The 15984-nt window shown below is 35.2% G+C and overlaps 1 protein-coding gene and 1 pseudogene across 2 annotated transcripts; one reads left to right on the top strand and one right to left on the bottom strand.

Annotated features, from left to right (window-relative positions):
* Positions 1 to 2267, top strand: part of LOC107013370 — a 3581-nt pseudogene extending 1314 nt beyond the window's left edge.
* Positions 2268 to 6272: 4005 nt separating this feature from the next.
* On the bottom strand, positions 6273 to 15008 carry LOC107014532 (alpha-1,4 glucan phosphorylase L-1 isozyme, chloroplastic/amyloplastic). 2 transcript variants are annotated; one of them, XM_015214466.2, is made up of 15 exons: positions 14655 to 15007; positions 13557 to 13795; positions 13251 to 13352; positions 12859 to 13035; positions 12391 to 12666; positions 10937 to 11208; positions 10546 to 10663; positions 10034 to 10459; positions 9781 to 9933; positions 8906 to 9034; positions 8545 to 8781; positions 8284 to 8360; positions 7089 to 7275; positions 6698 to 6898; positions 6273 to 6573 (listed from the first exon to the last, which is right to left on the bottom strand). In XM_015214466.2, exons 1-15 carry the CDS (start codon positions 14842 to 14844, stop codon positions 6457 to 6459), a joined length of 2901 nt encoding a protein of 966 aa, XP_015069952.1. In that variant the 5' UTR covers positions 14845 to 15007; the 3' UTR covers positions 6273 to 6456. The 2 variants fall into 2 exon arrangements, with proteins under 2 accessions (XP_015069952.1, XP_027771304.1); XM_027915503.1 differs by lacking the exons at positions 6273 to 6573; positions 6698 to 6898 and adding an exon at positions 7717 to 7783 and having other exon boundaries at positions 7138 to 7275; positions 14655 to 15008.
* Between the last annotated feature and the right edge of the window lie 976 nt (positions 15009 to 15984).

The following is a 15984-nucleotide window of genomic DNA, read 5'->3' as shown; positions in this document are numbered from 1 at the left end:
TATATATATATATATATATATGCAAGTGATGCATCCACAGTTGTATAACAAACAAATTTGAAATGTATATTGCAGAATTTAGAAAAGAAAAAGAGGAAGGTGGTGAAGATTTGTTCTATAGGAGATGGATATGTAAGTGGTCCGACCATGGATGTGATAGCACTGAAATGCCCCTCAATTGAAGTAGTTGTTGTAGATATTTCAGTGCCTCGCATCACGGCATGGAACAGTGACCATCTCCATATCTATGAGCAAGGCCTTTGGGATATAGTCAAGGAATGCTAAGGCAGGAGTCTATTCTTTAGCACAAATGTGAAGAATCATGTGTGTGAGGTTGATATAGTTTTTGTTTCTGCTAACACTCCTACAAAGACTAGAGGCCTCGGAGTAGGCAAGGCTGCTGATCTCACTTACTGGGAGAGTGCCGCTCGCATGATTGCTGATGTTTCAAAATCTGACAAAATTGTGGTTAAGAAATCAACTGTTCCAATCAAAATTGCTGAGTCAATTTAGAGGATTTTAACCCACAACAGCAACAACGGAATTAACTTCCAAATCCTCTCAAACCCTGAGTTTCTTGCAGAGGGGACTGCAATTGAAGACCTTTTAAAGCCTGACTGAGTTAATTGGAGGATGCGAAACTCCAGGAGGCCACAAGGCTATACAAGCATTGAAGGATGTTTATGCTCAATGGGTTCCTCAAGATTGCATCATCACAACCAATTCGTGGTCTGCTGAACTATCAAAATTGACTGCCAATGCATTCTTGTCCCAAAGAATCTCTTTTGTCAATGCCATGTCAGCTCTCTGCGAGGCTACTAGAGCAAATGTTTCAGAGGTGTCATATGTTGTTGGTAAGGACCCAAAGATTCGTCCCAAGTTTCTTAATGCTAGTGTTGGATTTGGTGGCTCTTGCTTCTAGAAGGATATTTAAATCTCGTTTACATATGCGAATGCAATGGTCTTATAGAAGTGGTTGAATATTGGAAACAGGTAATCAAGATCAATGACTATCAGAAGATTCGTTTTGTCAATCGTGTTGTTGCCTCCATGTTCAATACAATATCAGGCAAGAAAGTAGCCATTCTAGGTTTTGCATTCAAGAAGGATATTGGTGATACTCGGGAGACCCCTGCAATTGATGTTTGCAAGGAACTATTGGGAGACAAGGCTAAGCTGAGCATATATGACCCTCAGGTTAATGAGGACCAAATCTAACGGGACCTTGCAATGAACAAGTTTGATTGGGATCATCCCCTTCACCTCCACCCAATGAGTCCGACTTGTGTGAAACAAGTTTCAGTCGTGTGGGATGCCTACACCGCGACAAAGGATGCTCATGTTGTTTGCATTCTTATAGAGTGGGATGAATTCATGAGTCTTGATTACAAGAAGATATACGATAACATGCAGAAACCTGCTTTCATATTTGATGGTAGGAGTCTTGTTGACTGATGTACAGTGGTTTCACGGTACTTTCAATGCCTTTTCCTTAAGTTTAAGGTGTGTCTAGGGACTTTTTGTAGTAATTTTAATGGTTTTTATCTGTGTTTTGCAGGAAAGTCGTCCAAAATAGAAATTCAAAAGATTGTGCAGAAGAGGTGACCTACGAAGCCATCGACAGCCCGTCGTTCCATCGACGTTCCGTAGGTGGTGGTCGTCGACTGGAGGTCCAAGCATCTAGAAGCAACTCGGGGAATTCTGACCAAGTGTGGGGATACAGAAGGATCGACGGTCCGTCCACTGATCGACGGACCGTCCTGGCAAATCGTCGATCAGATCAGAGAATAGTCCAGTACCCGAAGTTGAAGAAAAACTAAGTATGGAACAACGGAGGCATCGACGGACCATAGATGTATCGACGGACCATGTTGTTGGTCCATCGATTAGATCAGAGAATATGCCTGGATGAAGGCTGAAGAAGTTGCTAAGTATGGAACAACGATATGCACCGACGGACCGTATGTGCATCGACGGACCGTGTTGTTGGTCAGTCGATTGGATCAGAGAAGGTGCGAGTTAGAGGCTTGATGAAGATGCTAAGTGTTGACCGACGGAGGCAGTCGACGATCCGTCGTTCCATCGATGGACCGTCAGTGGTGTCGTCGATTGAAGACACATTTTTGGACAGACTTTCCTTATTTAGAACTCCTTTTAATTTAGGAATTTATTATTATAAATAGGATTAAAGACCTCGTTTTTGGGGTTAGACTTTTTGTTATTTTTCATACTCATGTTATTGGAAGTTGAACTTTGGATTTTGGGAATTACTTCAAGTTTCCAGAATCGATTCTCAAAATATTTTCTTTAATTCAAGTGTTATTTCTGGATTTTCTTCAAACTTGTCAAAGTAAGTACATGAATTCTTGTTTTAATAACTACGAATTGCGCACTTCTAAGCATGGGTAACTAAATCCACCACTAGGGTTGTGGGAACCATGGGTAATTAACAACGTAAAATTAGCTAAATAACAATTCTAAAATAGTTTCTTGCATGTATTGATAATTCTTTCGTTTAAAAGTCTTTTTAACGAGTGCACGTTAGAACTTTCCCTATTTCTACTTGCCGGACCAAGGAGGTAGTTGATAGGAAAAGAATTATCAACATAGATTTAGTATACACTATCTAATAGGCTAGTTTCGACTGGTGCGAAGTAGTAACTAAGTCATACATCGAATATGATGTTTAATGAGGTAAAAGGTAAGGGTTAGTAATTTGAACACATATAGCCGGACCAAGGTACGGAGTGAAATTCTCTAGTTGCCGGACTAAGGAATTAAAGCTACATAACTTACCACTTTGCATGCAAGACTAGGAAAGAATTGTTATAGTTAGGATTACCACATTATGAACTATAGGGAACACTTACACCCTAGTTTCTATCATCACTTGATAAACACCGAAGTTAAAAACTTGCTAATTGTCTTACTTAGAAATAATTAAACACTTTTGTTACACAAAAAAGACCCACCCCCCTTTTAATTAACTATTTTCGGAAAGGACCTCACTAAATAGACGTAATCGTAGACTAAAGTTAAGTCTAAATCATTTTCCTTGTGGGATCGACCCCAACCTAACTATTGGGTTCTTTACTTGATACGACCAATTATACTCCTTTAGGGAAGTATAATTTGAGCGTATCATTGACGCGGACAAGCATAGAGAGATTGGATTTATTGTCTATGCAATTGGTAAGCCCCTGGATACCTGGCTAAAGGACATGCCTGCTGTTGTTTGAAACCCCTACTTTTTTTACTAGTCTAGTAATTAATCAGATAGTCAGCTTAGCTGAGATTCATTCTTTACTACTCCTAGTATTTGTTTTGTCCCTTGTAGACACATAAAAGAGTCATTCTCAACTATTTCTTATACTTGTTGGTATTTGAACATTTACCAGAAAATTATAAAAACAAAATAGCCCTTTTATGTTTAAGGATATATATATATATATATATATATATACATACGAGCACTTACTCTTCGAGCAAATTCCTACTAATAATGATGGTTGCTTAGCACATAAAACATTGGATCAACTTAAATGGCTCGGATGCATCTAACAAGCTAATTCAGTTAATACAACTATTCTCATGTGTTTTAAATACAACAGATATTAAAAGTGTTTTAATTGTGGTCATTAATTTGGTGGTTAAAGAAATGACCATAAAAGCCCCAGTAATAATGTTATTGATAGTGTGGTCAAATGGAAAATCATAACTTCTAGGTTAATTTTCTCCTTTATTAGTAGTAATATTGTTGATAATATGATCAAATAGATGATCATAACTCTTAGGTTTATTTTCTCGTAATTTCAAGGTTTAACATCATGTTTATGACACCCTTTGGTATCCTTATTAATATAATCCTATAAATAGTAGCATTGAGAATGATGTTGAATACACTTATAAGAAAGAAAGTAAATTATTTTACATTATTCCTCGTCTTATATTTTTGTTATTTTCATCTTTATATTGTTCTTTTGTTTTCAAGTTTTACAACATTAACTTTATAACAAAAATTGTTCATAATTTCATTTCAAGTTTATTTTACTTGAATTTGGCTCGTGATAGTAAGTTTAATGTAGGTTGTCCATATGTTATGGGACAAATATATGGACGGATCCATATTTCATCCAACATAAATAAATTAACGATAAGGGTCTAAAATATCCTCGAAGTATTGAAAATGGTATACAACTATTCCTCATCCATCTATTGGCTCTAAAATACCATCCCCGTTCACCTATTGGTTCACAAGTACCCTGCCTATCGTCCTTTAGGTCCAATTTTAGCCACTTCATTAATGAAACACCACTTAAAATAATTAAATAATTATTTTAATTACGTGGTGCACAACCATTGATTGCAATTTAATTATTTAATATAATTTCAAATCCACCCGTTACTCATTTTTAACTAAGCCCGCCCCAATACTTTTAAACCTTCCCGACCCAATACAAAAAGAACACATCTAATTAGAACATATTTCATGGATCTGTGTTCCATATTCCATATTCCATCGATCTCTGTGGTCAGGGGCGGACCCAGTAAGCCAGACGCAGGTGCTCGAGCACCCATTGATTTTCGAAATTTTTTGTATATATATAGAGAAAATATGATACATATGTTATTATAATTTAAATGAGCACCCATAGAACAAAAGTAGATGTGGGTGAGCTTGTTTAGACCTCTGCAATAAGAGGCGCGCGAAGCCACTGGCGAGGGTTCGAATCTCGCCAGTAGCATTTCTTTTTTTAAATTTTTTCCAGCGAATTTTACACCTGGAAGTGAGCACCCACAACCTTTAAATCTTGGATCCGCCACTGTCTGTTGTTACCAAAATGCATACATAACAGTACAAGAATCTACAATTCCAAATGAAGACATTTCAAAGAGCATCAATAGAGATATGCTTACACCTATCATGACATTACTGCAGCAATATTTGGGTGGGTTTAATTAAAAATGGATTGGTAATGGATGGATTTGAAATTATGAGTATTAAATAGTTAAATTGCAAACAACGGTTGAGTGTCACATTATTAAAAGGATTATTCAATTATTTTAAGTGATGCTCCACTAATGAAGTGAATACAATTGAACCCAAAAGTAGATGGGAAGGATATTTATGAACCAATAGGTGCATAAGGAGGATATTTTAGAGTCAATAGGTGGATGAGAGGTAATTGTGTACCATTTTCAATACTTCGAAGAAATTTTAGGTCATTTTCCAATAAATTAATTATCCGATCTGAATATGGTTGTCCAATTTCTATCGGCTCTACATTTATCATGCCACAAATGTTTGCACAGCTTGTTCTTCCCATCCACTTTTAGGAACTATCCATTTTGATGGATCAGGCAGTATAACTCTTGTTTCATGATATAATTTAGAGAAAATTCATAAAATCTCCCACAAATTGGAAAGTAAAAAAAAGCGCATAAAAATAAAAAAAATTAAAAAAAAAAGTGAATCCAATTATTTTCTTCTATTCAATAATCTTTCTTTTCTTCATATACTACCACCCATTGAGCCCTTAGTACCAGCACACCTCCCCCCCCCCCTTCATCTTTCCCACACCCAATCCACCCTCTCGCTCTCGACCATCACTTGCACTTCTCCTGCCCTTTTTCTTTCTCTTCGAACCTCGATGCTTCACATTTTTCTTTTTCTTACTCTCCATCGTTTTTTCTTCTTAAAGATGCCCCCATCCCACCCTCCTTTCCTTTACTTTCTATCAATAAATCCAAAAAGTATGATGAACAATGAAAAAATAGGATAGTCTCAATTTGTTCTTGTTTCAAATTAAAATCAATATATATGGCAAGATTTGAATGTAATGAACTTGAAGCTCTTTTTAAAGAAACTCTACAAAATTTTCATTTCAAACTAAACTTTTAGGTTTTATTAATTATTTGTTTTGATTATGTGTCTTAAAAATTGAGTTTGTGAGAATGGTTTTGAGATTTTGAATCTATTTCAAATGAATTTTTTTTGAGATTATTTTTCTTATAATCATGGATTAATTCTTATATTTTGAGATTTTTTTTATTTCTAAAATTTTGAGTAAATAAAAAGAAACAAAAAAGAATTAAAAATCAAAATTCAAATAATGTTTAATGTGACATTGATGTGGCACTGACATATCAGTGACATGGTGCGTAGAATGATATTATAATATTAGGGTGTATTTTAATTCACTTGAAAAGAGATTAGGAGGTAAATAATTATCCGTAAAATTAAAGTGCTAAAGTAAATGAGGATTTTATGTAGTCTCTTTTTAATGTCACCAAAACATTAAATCAAGTGAGCAGAAAATGAGACTCTTCATCCCTTATTATGTGGTAATAACATCATCCTCTTACACATACATTATATACCTTTACATGATAAAAAGAGAAACAATTCAGTGAAACTACTCACTGTGTCTTTGTTATTTTTCATTCACTTCCCTCTTATGCTATTTCCACAGCTTCAATGTTCCAAATGTCTTTGGCATATTCATGGATTGTTCTGTCACTGCTGAACTTGTACGATCCTGCTGTATTCAAGATTGACATCTTTGTCCACCTCTGACCAAGTGGTAAACACAAGTCATTTTAAAAAAAAAAATATTTTAATGATCAAAATCAATAGCATATACACATGATAAACCAAGATAAATATCCTCAAGGAATTGCAACAAACTGGACTTACTTTCTGGTCACGATATGCCTCATCAACTTTCTCTTGGCATTCTATGTAACTGGGGAAGTCCTTGCCCACAAGGAAATAGTCAGCACGCCCAAAACCTTCATTTCCTTCCAATGATCCGATTAGGTCATCATAGTTATAAGATCCAAAAGCACCGCTTCTAACAAATTCCTTCACCTCTTCAAAACGTTCATCAGGTACAAACTACAAAAGAGAGGAAATGAGATTTTCGTTCAATAACTGAGCAAGGTGACCATTCAAATGCATCTGAGAAGAGACTTTAGGGGTGGTTACTGGTAGGGAAATCAAAGACGAAATTTGACCAATTAAAAAATATCAACCAAGAAAAAAGAACATTGATCAACATGTCACTCAAAAGAGGGGTGAGCATTACCTTTCCATCAGCTCTTTCTTTTCTAAGCCCTGCAATTTCATGAGCTTGAGCACCAAAGAGAAAGAAGTTCTCTTCTCCAACCTCTTCCCTTATTTCAACATTAGCGCCATCCAATGTACCAATTTGGATACAACCATTCATTGCAAACTTCATATTACTGGTCCCACTGGCCTCCATTCCAGCCGTACTGGGGATAGGAAGAAAGAGAGTCAAATATACATATAAAATATCTAGATAAAGCTAAAACCATAAGCCAACAAGATTAATGGAAATATTAGATTCTTATGTGCAGTTATCACATTACTGAGAAATGAATTGGCTTGGATAAACATTTTACACTAGTAGTTGCCCCCTTTAAGCATCATTAAGTGACAACATAAAATCATCATTTTTTTTTCTAAAAAGGAACACTAAAATCATCAATTTTCATGAACCATTAGTTGGCTGCTACCAAAGTTTCCCAATGAAATAGACTTGCCACTGCCCAGTAGTTCCTTTTAAGTTCTATTTTGATACATAAAATTGATGTTACTAGGTCATATAAGTATTGATCTGTTTGTCTCAAAAGTTGGGGAAAAGCGTTAACCGCCATTAATAAAAGAGGAGCATGAAGATCCAAAAGTGCTACCCCTATTCCCAGCCTTCGATGTATAAACAGGATTCAGCTGAAATTTTCGCATGATATGCGTTCACCACTGCAGACATGTTAGGAAAACTGATGTCACAATCCACACAAGGGCAGGACACTTTAGAGAGACTATAACTGCACAAGGACAGGAATCTTAATGGTGCCCAAATAACTATATTATCACATATAGTAGGATCATTTTGTAACAATTGAAATTCCAAATATAACATACACAGTTAACTGCCAGGACTATCAAATAAAATGGTGCTGCTTTGTGTATAGGAATGAATGAGATGATCACTGTCATGACTCATGTCACACCACTTCACTATGCATTCGATTTGATACACATAAACTATGCATATGATGAATATTACAATAATAAAAGTATTGTAGCATGATATCAATCTCAACACCCGAGTTATACTAGTGGTGAGAACTAAGCAGCTAATCGTCCAGTTATGTTCGCACAAAGCGACAAACAAATTTAACATAGTATAGAGTTGTTGGATCAATTGTTACCAGTGGTAGCACAATTGAAAAGAAAGATGAGAGTCAGTTAATTACCTGATATGTTCTGATAGATCGCTAGCAGGAATTAGCAATTCAGCAACACTGACATTGTAATCTGGCACAAAGACTACCTACAAGAGATAAAGGAGAGGACTCTTCAGGTTAAAAGTGCAAAAAGTAATCACATAATGAAACTGATGCAGAAATAAATATCAAAGATTAGAAAAAAAAAAAGTGACCTCTAACTGCTAGAAATGAATAGCTTGTATCAAAATCAAAGAAAAAAACTTTCAAGAGAAATAATCAAGTTAATACCTTCAACAGATCGCCGATTTCTGGATCATGATTTATAGTAGCACCAACATCTGTGATAAATTTTACAATCCTCTTGGCTTGCACATATGTGGCAAAAGCTTTTCCCCCAAATATGCATACTCGAGGAACGAAGTTAGTCTTTCTTTCAGCAGCTGTCATTTCTTTCATCTTCTTATACCGATAAACGATGCCGAAGATATTTAACAGTTGGCGCTTGTACTCGTGAATGCGTTTTACCTGAGAATTGGTCTTTTAATTGACAAGTGCATGATACTTCGTCCAAGAACAAGAATGATTCATATAACTAAGATAAAAGTTAATTAATCTCATGGCCAGAACTGAAAAACGGAGAACAACACACCTGAATATCAAACATTGCATCTGGGACAACAGAATACCCTGTCTTTTCTTTGAGAAAGGAGACAACTTTAATCTTGTTGCTCCTTTTTGCTTCCCTCCACTCATTTTGAAGATCTTCATTATCAGCAAACTGTGTGTGGTACCCATAGTTCAGATAGAACATAAGTCTAACCTTTTTGGAAAAATACATGCAGTTGGAAACTGGAACTGCTTTGTAAATAGCGATGATGAGTATATGTACTATTTTTTAACTTCACTATCAAATGGAAAAAAGTACTGTTCAAGGTGTGATTTTTTTTATGACAGGTTCAAGGTGTGATTTTCTCCCGAAATTACGTAATTTAGAACCCCCCCCCCCCCAACAATGATAATTTAGTTATTGCACTTGTGCAAATGTTGATATTTGTTGTGGACAGCTTTGACCAGAATTTTGAAATCAATTGAAATAGGAGGGTAAACTGCGACCTATGCCCGGGTTTAGGGATGCCTAACACCTGTTCTATAAACAAATGAATTTCCTGGCCTAGTTTCTATTTTTCACAACCATTTGGAGTAAAAAACTTCAAATGGGTTTCTTTCAAAATCAACTTCAAGTTTTGAAAAGAATTTCAAGGGATTGGTCAAGTGACTTGCACACTTAACAATACGATCTGTTTCATTAGGTGGCGACTCCAAATTTTCAAATCCCTGTGGATTTAATCTTCGCGAACACAGCCTTCACATGTTTTTTGAAAATCATAAACACTAGGTGTCATAAATATGTTCAATCTTTGGAAGGTGCCACAGAGAATGCGTTTTCAACTATCTAACGACAAACAGCAAAATTTCCACCTCATATTCTTAAACATGCCAAGTCAGAAAAGGCAAATGAAATACCTTCTGCAATTCTGCCAACTTTTCAGTTTTCAGAACCCAATCCTCTGTACCAGTCCACTTAGTTATGATGGCACTAAGAGGAGGATTGCAGAAACGAATCCATCTTCTTGGAGTCACTCCATTTGTTTTATTTTGGAACTTTTCCGGCCAGAGCTGTAAATGTTAAGAGTAAGATAATATATGAGTTAAAACTCAGAGTGACAAAAATCACTGATCTGATACATATCAAATGATTCATACTAATGATGCTTACCTCATAGAAGTCATTGAAAACCTCCTCCTTCACAATTTCACTATGGATCTCAGCAACTCCATTAACAGCATGGCCGCCCACAACACACAGGTTGGCCATGCGTACCTTCTTAAGTGGTATAACAGCTGGTTCCGGACTCACAGGAGTTTTCTTGTCAATGTCTTTTTCTGCAGAGGCTTCTGTCTTCACACTAGTTTTCTTACCAGTGTCATCTTCATCATTAGTCACAACTTTATCAGAAGCTTCAACTTTGTCATGGACTTCTACTGTTTCAGTATCATCATCAACTGAGATTTCAGGGTTGATAAAAAATTCAGCAACAGAACTGGGAAGATCAAAATTTTCTAAAATTCTCATTGTAGTCAACTTGTCCTCCAATTTGTTCAGATCCAGTGATCCATATTTTGATACAATTTCATGTACCAGCTGTTAGGATAGCACACTGCAGAAATTAGTCAAAATAATTTAACTTGCATAAACAAATAAATTTGTTGAATTTGCAGCTCCATCACCTCCTCATCAATAGCCTCAATGATTTCGACATGTCTGGGAAGCAGCTTCTGCATCAATTCATAACTCCATTTCTCCAGTGCCTCAGGCAAAACAGTATGGTTTGTGTAGGCCACAGTTCTGGTAAGTTTCCAGCATTAAGGATTTCAGTGTTTCTAATAAGAAAATAAAATTGGAGGTATAGTTTTATGTTTAAAAGTAAAAGTGTTTTATCTCCTGTCATTTTGATGTTCGAAGACCAATTCAGATGATGTGGAACTAGGAAGTCTAGTAATAAGACCTCGTACTATATCACTTGCGTCATGTATTTAAACAAATTCAGATGATGCTTCCATACAGTATATTCCGCACAAACCTCAATACACACATGCAAAGCTTTGTAACTTTCAGTACCTTTGAGTAATATTCCAAGCTTCGTTCCAATTCAAGCCCTTCAGATCTATCAATATTCTCATCAGCTCAGGGATACAAAGTGTAGGGTGAGTGTCATTCATCTGCACAGCAACTTTTTCAGGAAACTCTTCCCACTTAATACGATCACCTGATCTCCTCTCAAATCGAGAAATAATATCTTGGAGAGAAGCCGAGCATAAGGTATATTGTTGCTTCAACCGAAGGATCTTTCCCTCCTCTGATTCATCCCCAGGGTAGAGTATGTAACATATCTGATGTTAGAGGAGCTAGTTTAGATTAGTGTTTTTGAGAGCGAACAGCGCTAAAAGGCGACAAGGGTCCGCTTTGCTTAAAGCAGAAGTGAAACACAGTTCTAAAAGAGTACCAAAATAAATCTCGCACAGATAAGTAAATAACTAAATAAAAAAGAGCTCAACAAAAATGACACATAAGCAAATCTTTCAATTTAAAAAACTAAAAAGTAGACAGCCAAAAATCCTCCTTTTGGACGTACAAAATAAAAACCAAAACATAAACTGATCAACATCCGATTCTTCTTAAAGATCGTCAAAACCTCTTTTATCAACATCATTGTATAGTTCATCATCTTCTCTTTCACTACAACCTCGAAAAGCGACGTACTTATGTGCCGCTGCAGTCCATCACTTAAAGCGTATAAGAGATCCCTTCTAATAAAACTGGCTTAGCCATCTAAATTAATGCTGTGCTAAGTATGTCTATGTCCCTAATGAATATGAAGAGACATAAAAGAAGAGTAGGTTAAAATGTGTCTAGAACAGTCGGAATATGAATATGAAATCTGTAATAGAGTTAGTTAATCTAGGAGATGGAACTTGAAGAAGATGATAGTTGATTCAACGTTATAACCGAGATTGAGGCTTAATTGAATGTAGAAGAGAGAGAATCAGATATTATTTCATGAATGGAATTACATATAATGGCTATATTTATAGAAATGAAACTAGCAATTGAAATCTGGAAATCTAACTGCTCCAGTCTAACAACTTCAACTACTTCTAACTAACTTCCCACGTCACCTAACTAACTTGCCAACTCAGCTAGTTCACAGTTAAACTTGTATCACTGACATTTTCAACAAAAAGAGTATTATCCAAACAAACTTGAAAGGGAAAAAGAAAAGAAGAGTAGGTTAATAAATAGTCATTGGTCTCTCAATGGATCAGTTTTCTGATCATCCAGTGTATAATAGTGAAGTACTACTTCTGGTCAATTTAGGAAACCGATAAATGCATCTCTATAAAGTCCACTGACTATGATGCAACCAGGAATCATGTCCTACAACTGTTGTTGGTCCGAAGATGCAGAAGCATTGAGACTGAAAACTGAGAAGGCTCATACTGAAGCCCAAATTCACATTAAGAAAAGGCAAATAGAATATAAAACTGTAATACAAATTAATAGATTAAGTATACCTTCTCAGCGTTCGCTTGGGCTTCACATGCTTTGGTGTGCTCTCCAGCATTGAAAGCAGATAAATTAAAATCTGCTGATGGAACTTGTGTAGACCACAGTCGAAGGCTGATTGTGGTTCTGGTTTTATACCCTGGTATGGGAACATCATATGCAACTGCCTTTATATCCTCTCCACCAATCCAATACCTCTTTCCATCTGATCCTGTAGAGACTTTTCCATAGAATTTGATAGGATATGAAACATCATTCCTCACAACTTCCCATGGACTGCCAATCTGCATGGACAATCAACAATAATGAACATTCACATTGCATGAACTAAGTAAAAGTAAATAAGTCATAAACAAAGAAAAAAACGAATATCAGAAGCTATTAAAACAAGAGGAGAACAGTAAGCGACAAGGATATAAACTATCTAAGGACGTAGACACATGTGAAATCCAGAACTGAATAAGTAATAAGCATACTTCAAGCCAATCTTCAGCCACCTCCTCCTGACCATCTTTTGTGATCCGTTGCTTAAATAAACCATATTTGTACCTAAGTCCATAGCCCCATGCTGGGTAGTTTAGTGTTGCCAAAGAGTCCAGAAAACAGGAAGCAAGCCGTCCCAAACCCCCATTTCCAAGAGCAGCATCTGGCTCCTATCAATAATTATTCAAAAATTAACAAGTAGTCAACCCCAAATAAAAACATAAAGACACAACAAGTATGGCATGTATGGCTTCTGAATATTATAACAGTCGATGCACAAAGTCACCAATGACTACATATAGTCCAACTGTTGTTGAGTAAAACACAAAAGAACTTGGAAAACTAAGCAGTTTTTTCTGATGCGTGAAATAAAAGTCACACTGACCTGAGAAGCCACATTTTCTAGATTGTGGCCAAGGTTTTTCAAAGCTTCCGCAAATGCACCAGTAAGCTCCAGATTACCAATAGCATTTAACAATGCTCTACCCTAAACAGTAGATAGGGCATAAATTAAACTCAGCTCGCATAGAGTTGTTTGTGCATAAATTTCAGAAATTCTCATGTGTAACAGTAAATATACAGTATAATTTGTTAGCAATATCAAACGGATTAATTTCTTACTAGATATAATTTAAGGTCACTCTGCACGGTCATAAAAAAGAGCAAAGAGAAAGTAAGATTAATGAGATACCTGCAGAAATTCCATGGATAGATAGTACGCTTGCTTCATGTTCAGCTTTTCATAAACATCATACGTAGCATTCCAATTAATAAGGAGCGAATCACGAACACTTTGAGCGGTTGCAAAGAATGCCTTAGGGAGCTCAAACCTTTCAGGAGAGAATACAGGTGTGAATTCTGCATGGTATTTGATACTTGAGGTAATAGATGCGGCATCAGGAGCAAAACAACTCAGATCGCTCTCACCACCTATATATATGTCAAGCAATGGAATAAACATAAATCATGTTAGCAATAAATTGGATGGAACTGATGGAAATACAATCGCATACAGCAAGTTCTCTGGAAGATATTTTTCTGAGCTGTCCTTACAAGTTCCATTTAGCTTTGAATAACCATTAATCTCTTGTATATTTTTGCCAAATGATGGTTTAATCATATTATGTTAATATTTGAATTTCAAAAGGATAAATATTTTGACAAGTTTATACAGCAAGCACAGGAGCACAAATTTGGTAACAACAGGCAAACCCCTCGTATAAGTTTTTCAATTTACCGAAAATTAACCATGGCTCTGCTTATTTTGGATAGAAAACACAAGTTAGTCGCAATTTTCTGTTTCATATAATAATCGAGCTCATCTCTTTCAAGAGGTACATTCGAAAACTTCCAGTAATTCCTAAGGTCCATACATCAAGTTTCTGATGCTTCATTATAATATACTCCCTCCATACATCTAGAGTGTCCCAAAAAGAGGGTATCTTTTTTTTATACTATTTAGTAAGTTTTCCAATTCCAATATCATACCTAGCACAAAATTTCAAAAACTTCACACTTGTTTAATCAACATTCTCCATTAATTTCATAAACTAAGACACTTAAATTGGGAGTACAAATGAATAAGAAGGCAAGAGTGCTTTAAACAAACATAAAATTTGATCAATAACAACATTGGAGGATCCAAACAACTTTTTTTTTTCTAACTCACGAAATGTAGAGACAGATGGATCTCAACACAGCAGTTCATGTATCGAAAAAAGTTAATGTACAAAATGTACAAATTTTGAATATTGAAATAAATTGCAGAAGATGAAAATAAGAGTGAGACCTTGTTCAGTAATGGGATGGTGAATTTTGTCAGTCAAGATGTTGTTGACATGGAAAGAACGTTTGGGTGTCCGAAAATGGGAGGTTTTGGTAAGGAACAATTTGGAGGTTGTGTTTCTAGAAGTAAAATGGATGAATCTGGAATTGGAGCCGTAATGGTTGAACAAGTGTGCTCCATTTGCAGTCGCCATTTTCAGCTCTTCAAGGCAGATCTAGCTTTTCTAATGAGAGTGATAAGAGAGTGAGGATTGTGAATTATTTGGAGAAATCAATTATCGATTTTGATTCATCACACACAGGAATTCAGTGGAGATCCCAATTAAGTGTTCTTCCGAGAAATAGTTCAAGTATTATGTTTAGCATTATTTAATATTATATTCGATACAAATTTTATATTTATATATTATTAATTTAGAAATAACTATGCACCCTACAGGATAATAGAGGGAGTATAATTAATATTTTTCATTTGGTGGTATTAATTTTAATATCATGGAATTAATCTAAGTAAAGACAAAAATGTCTCTTTAAATTCATTTAATCATTTTATTTATTTTTTTGATTTTATATTTTATATTTTATATTTATACTAATAAATTTATTTAATTAAATTATCATACAAAAAAAAAGATATAATTTTTTGTTTCTAAGATATGAGTTATTTAATCTATTTATTATTAATATAAAATAGGGATAATATAAAAGTATCCCATCAATCTATACCTGAAATCTCAGAGACACACTTATACTATACTAAGGTCCTATTACCATTCTAAACTTATTTTTTAAATAATTTTTTACCCCTTTTTGGCCTACGTGAGACTATCTTGTGGGCCCAACGTTGGTTGACTTTTTTTTCAAGCTAGTGTCACGTGGGCCAAAAGGGGTAGAAAATTACTTATAAAATAAGTCAAGGGGGATAATAGGACCTTAGTATAGTATAAGTGTGTCTCTGGAATTTCGGACATAGGTTGAGGGGGTACTTGTGTATTTCCCTATAAAATATTATAATCCGACTAATATGGTAATGTTGATGTATGAATTTAAGAACAATTCATAAGTAAAATATTGCCTTTTAACTAAAGTCCATTAAACATTACACAAGTAGTCTAAAACAAGAGCACGTATGTATATATATACACACACACACACATCTCTAGTATAAAAATACTTTATTTATTTTGCTATATTTTTTTTAATATTATGATAAAGGATTTATTAAAATTTATTGATACAAAATAAAGTTCAATAATTTTTCTCTATAAATCATTATAGTTGTGTGATCTTTACCAATGTGGGGTGGAAGCGTTTATATTGTAAATGAGAGAAGA

The sequence above is a fragment of the Solanum pennellii genome, chromosome 3, assembly GCF_001406875.1.
Source record: "Solanum pennellii chromosome 3, SPENNV200".
Classification (NCBI taxonomy): domain Eukaryota; kingdom Viridiplantae; phylum Streptophyta; class Magnoliopsida; order Solanales; family Solanaceae; genus Solanum; species Solanum pennellii.
The sequence above is the reverse complement of the archived record's forward strand: the minus strand, read 5'-3'. Positions and strand labels throughout refer to the sequence as shown.

Excerpts from the sequence above, each read along its gene's own strand:
- LOC107014532 (XM_015214466.2), bottom strand. The coding sequence starts at position 14,844 with ATGGCGACTGCAAATGGAGCACACTTGTTCAACCATTACGGCTCCAAT. Across the intron at positions 8,782-8,905 it reads ATGCAATGTTTGATATTCAG|GTAAAACGCATTCACGAGTA; the intron begins GTGTGTTGTTCT and ends ACCAATTCTCAG. Across the intron at positions 7,276-8,283 it reads GATCTATCAGAACATATCAG|TACGGCTGGAATGGAGGCCA; the intron begins GTAATTAACTGA and ends TCCTATCCCCAG.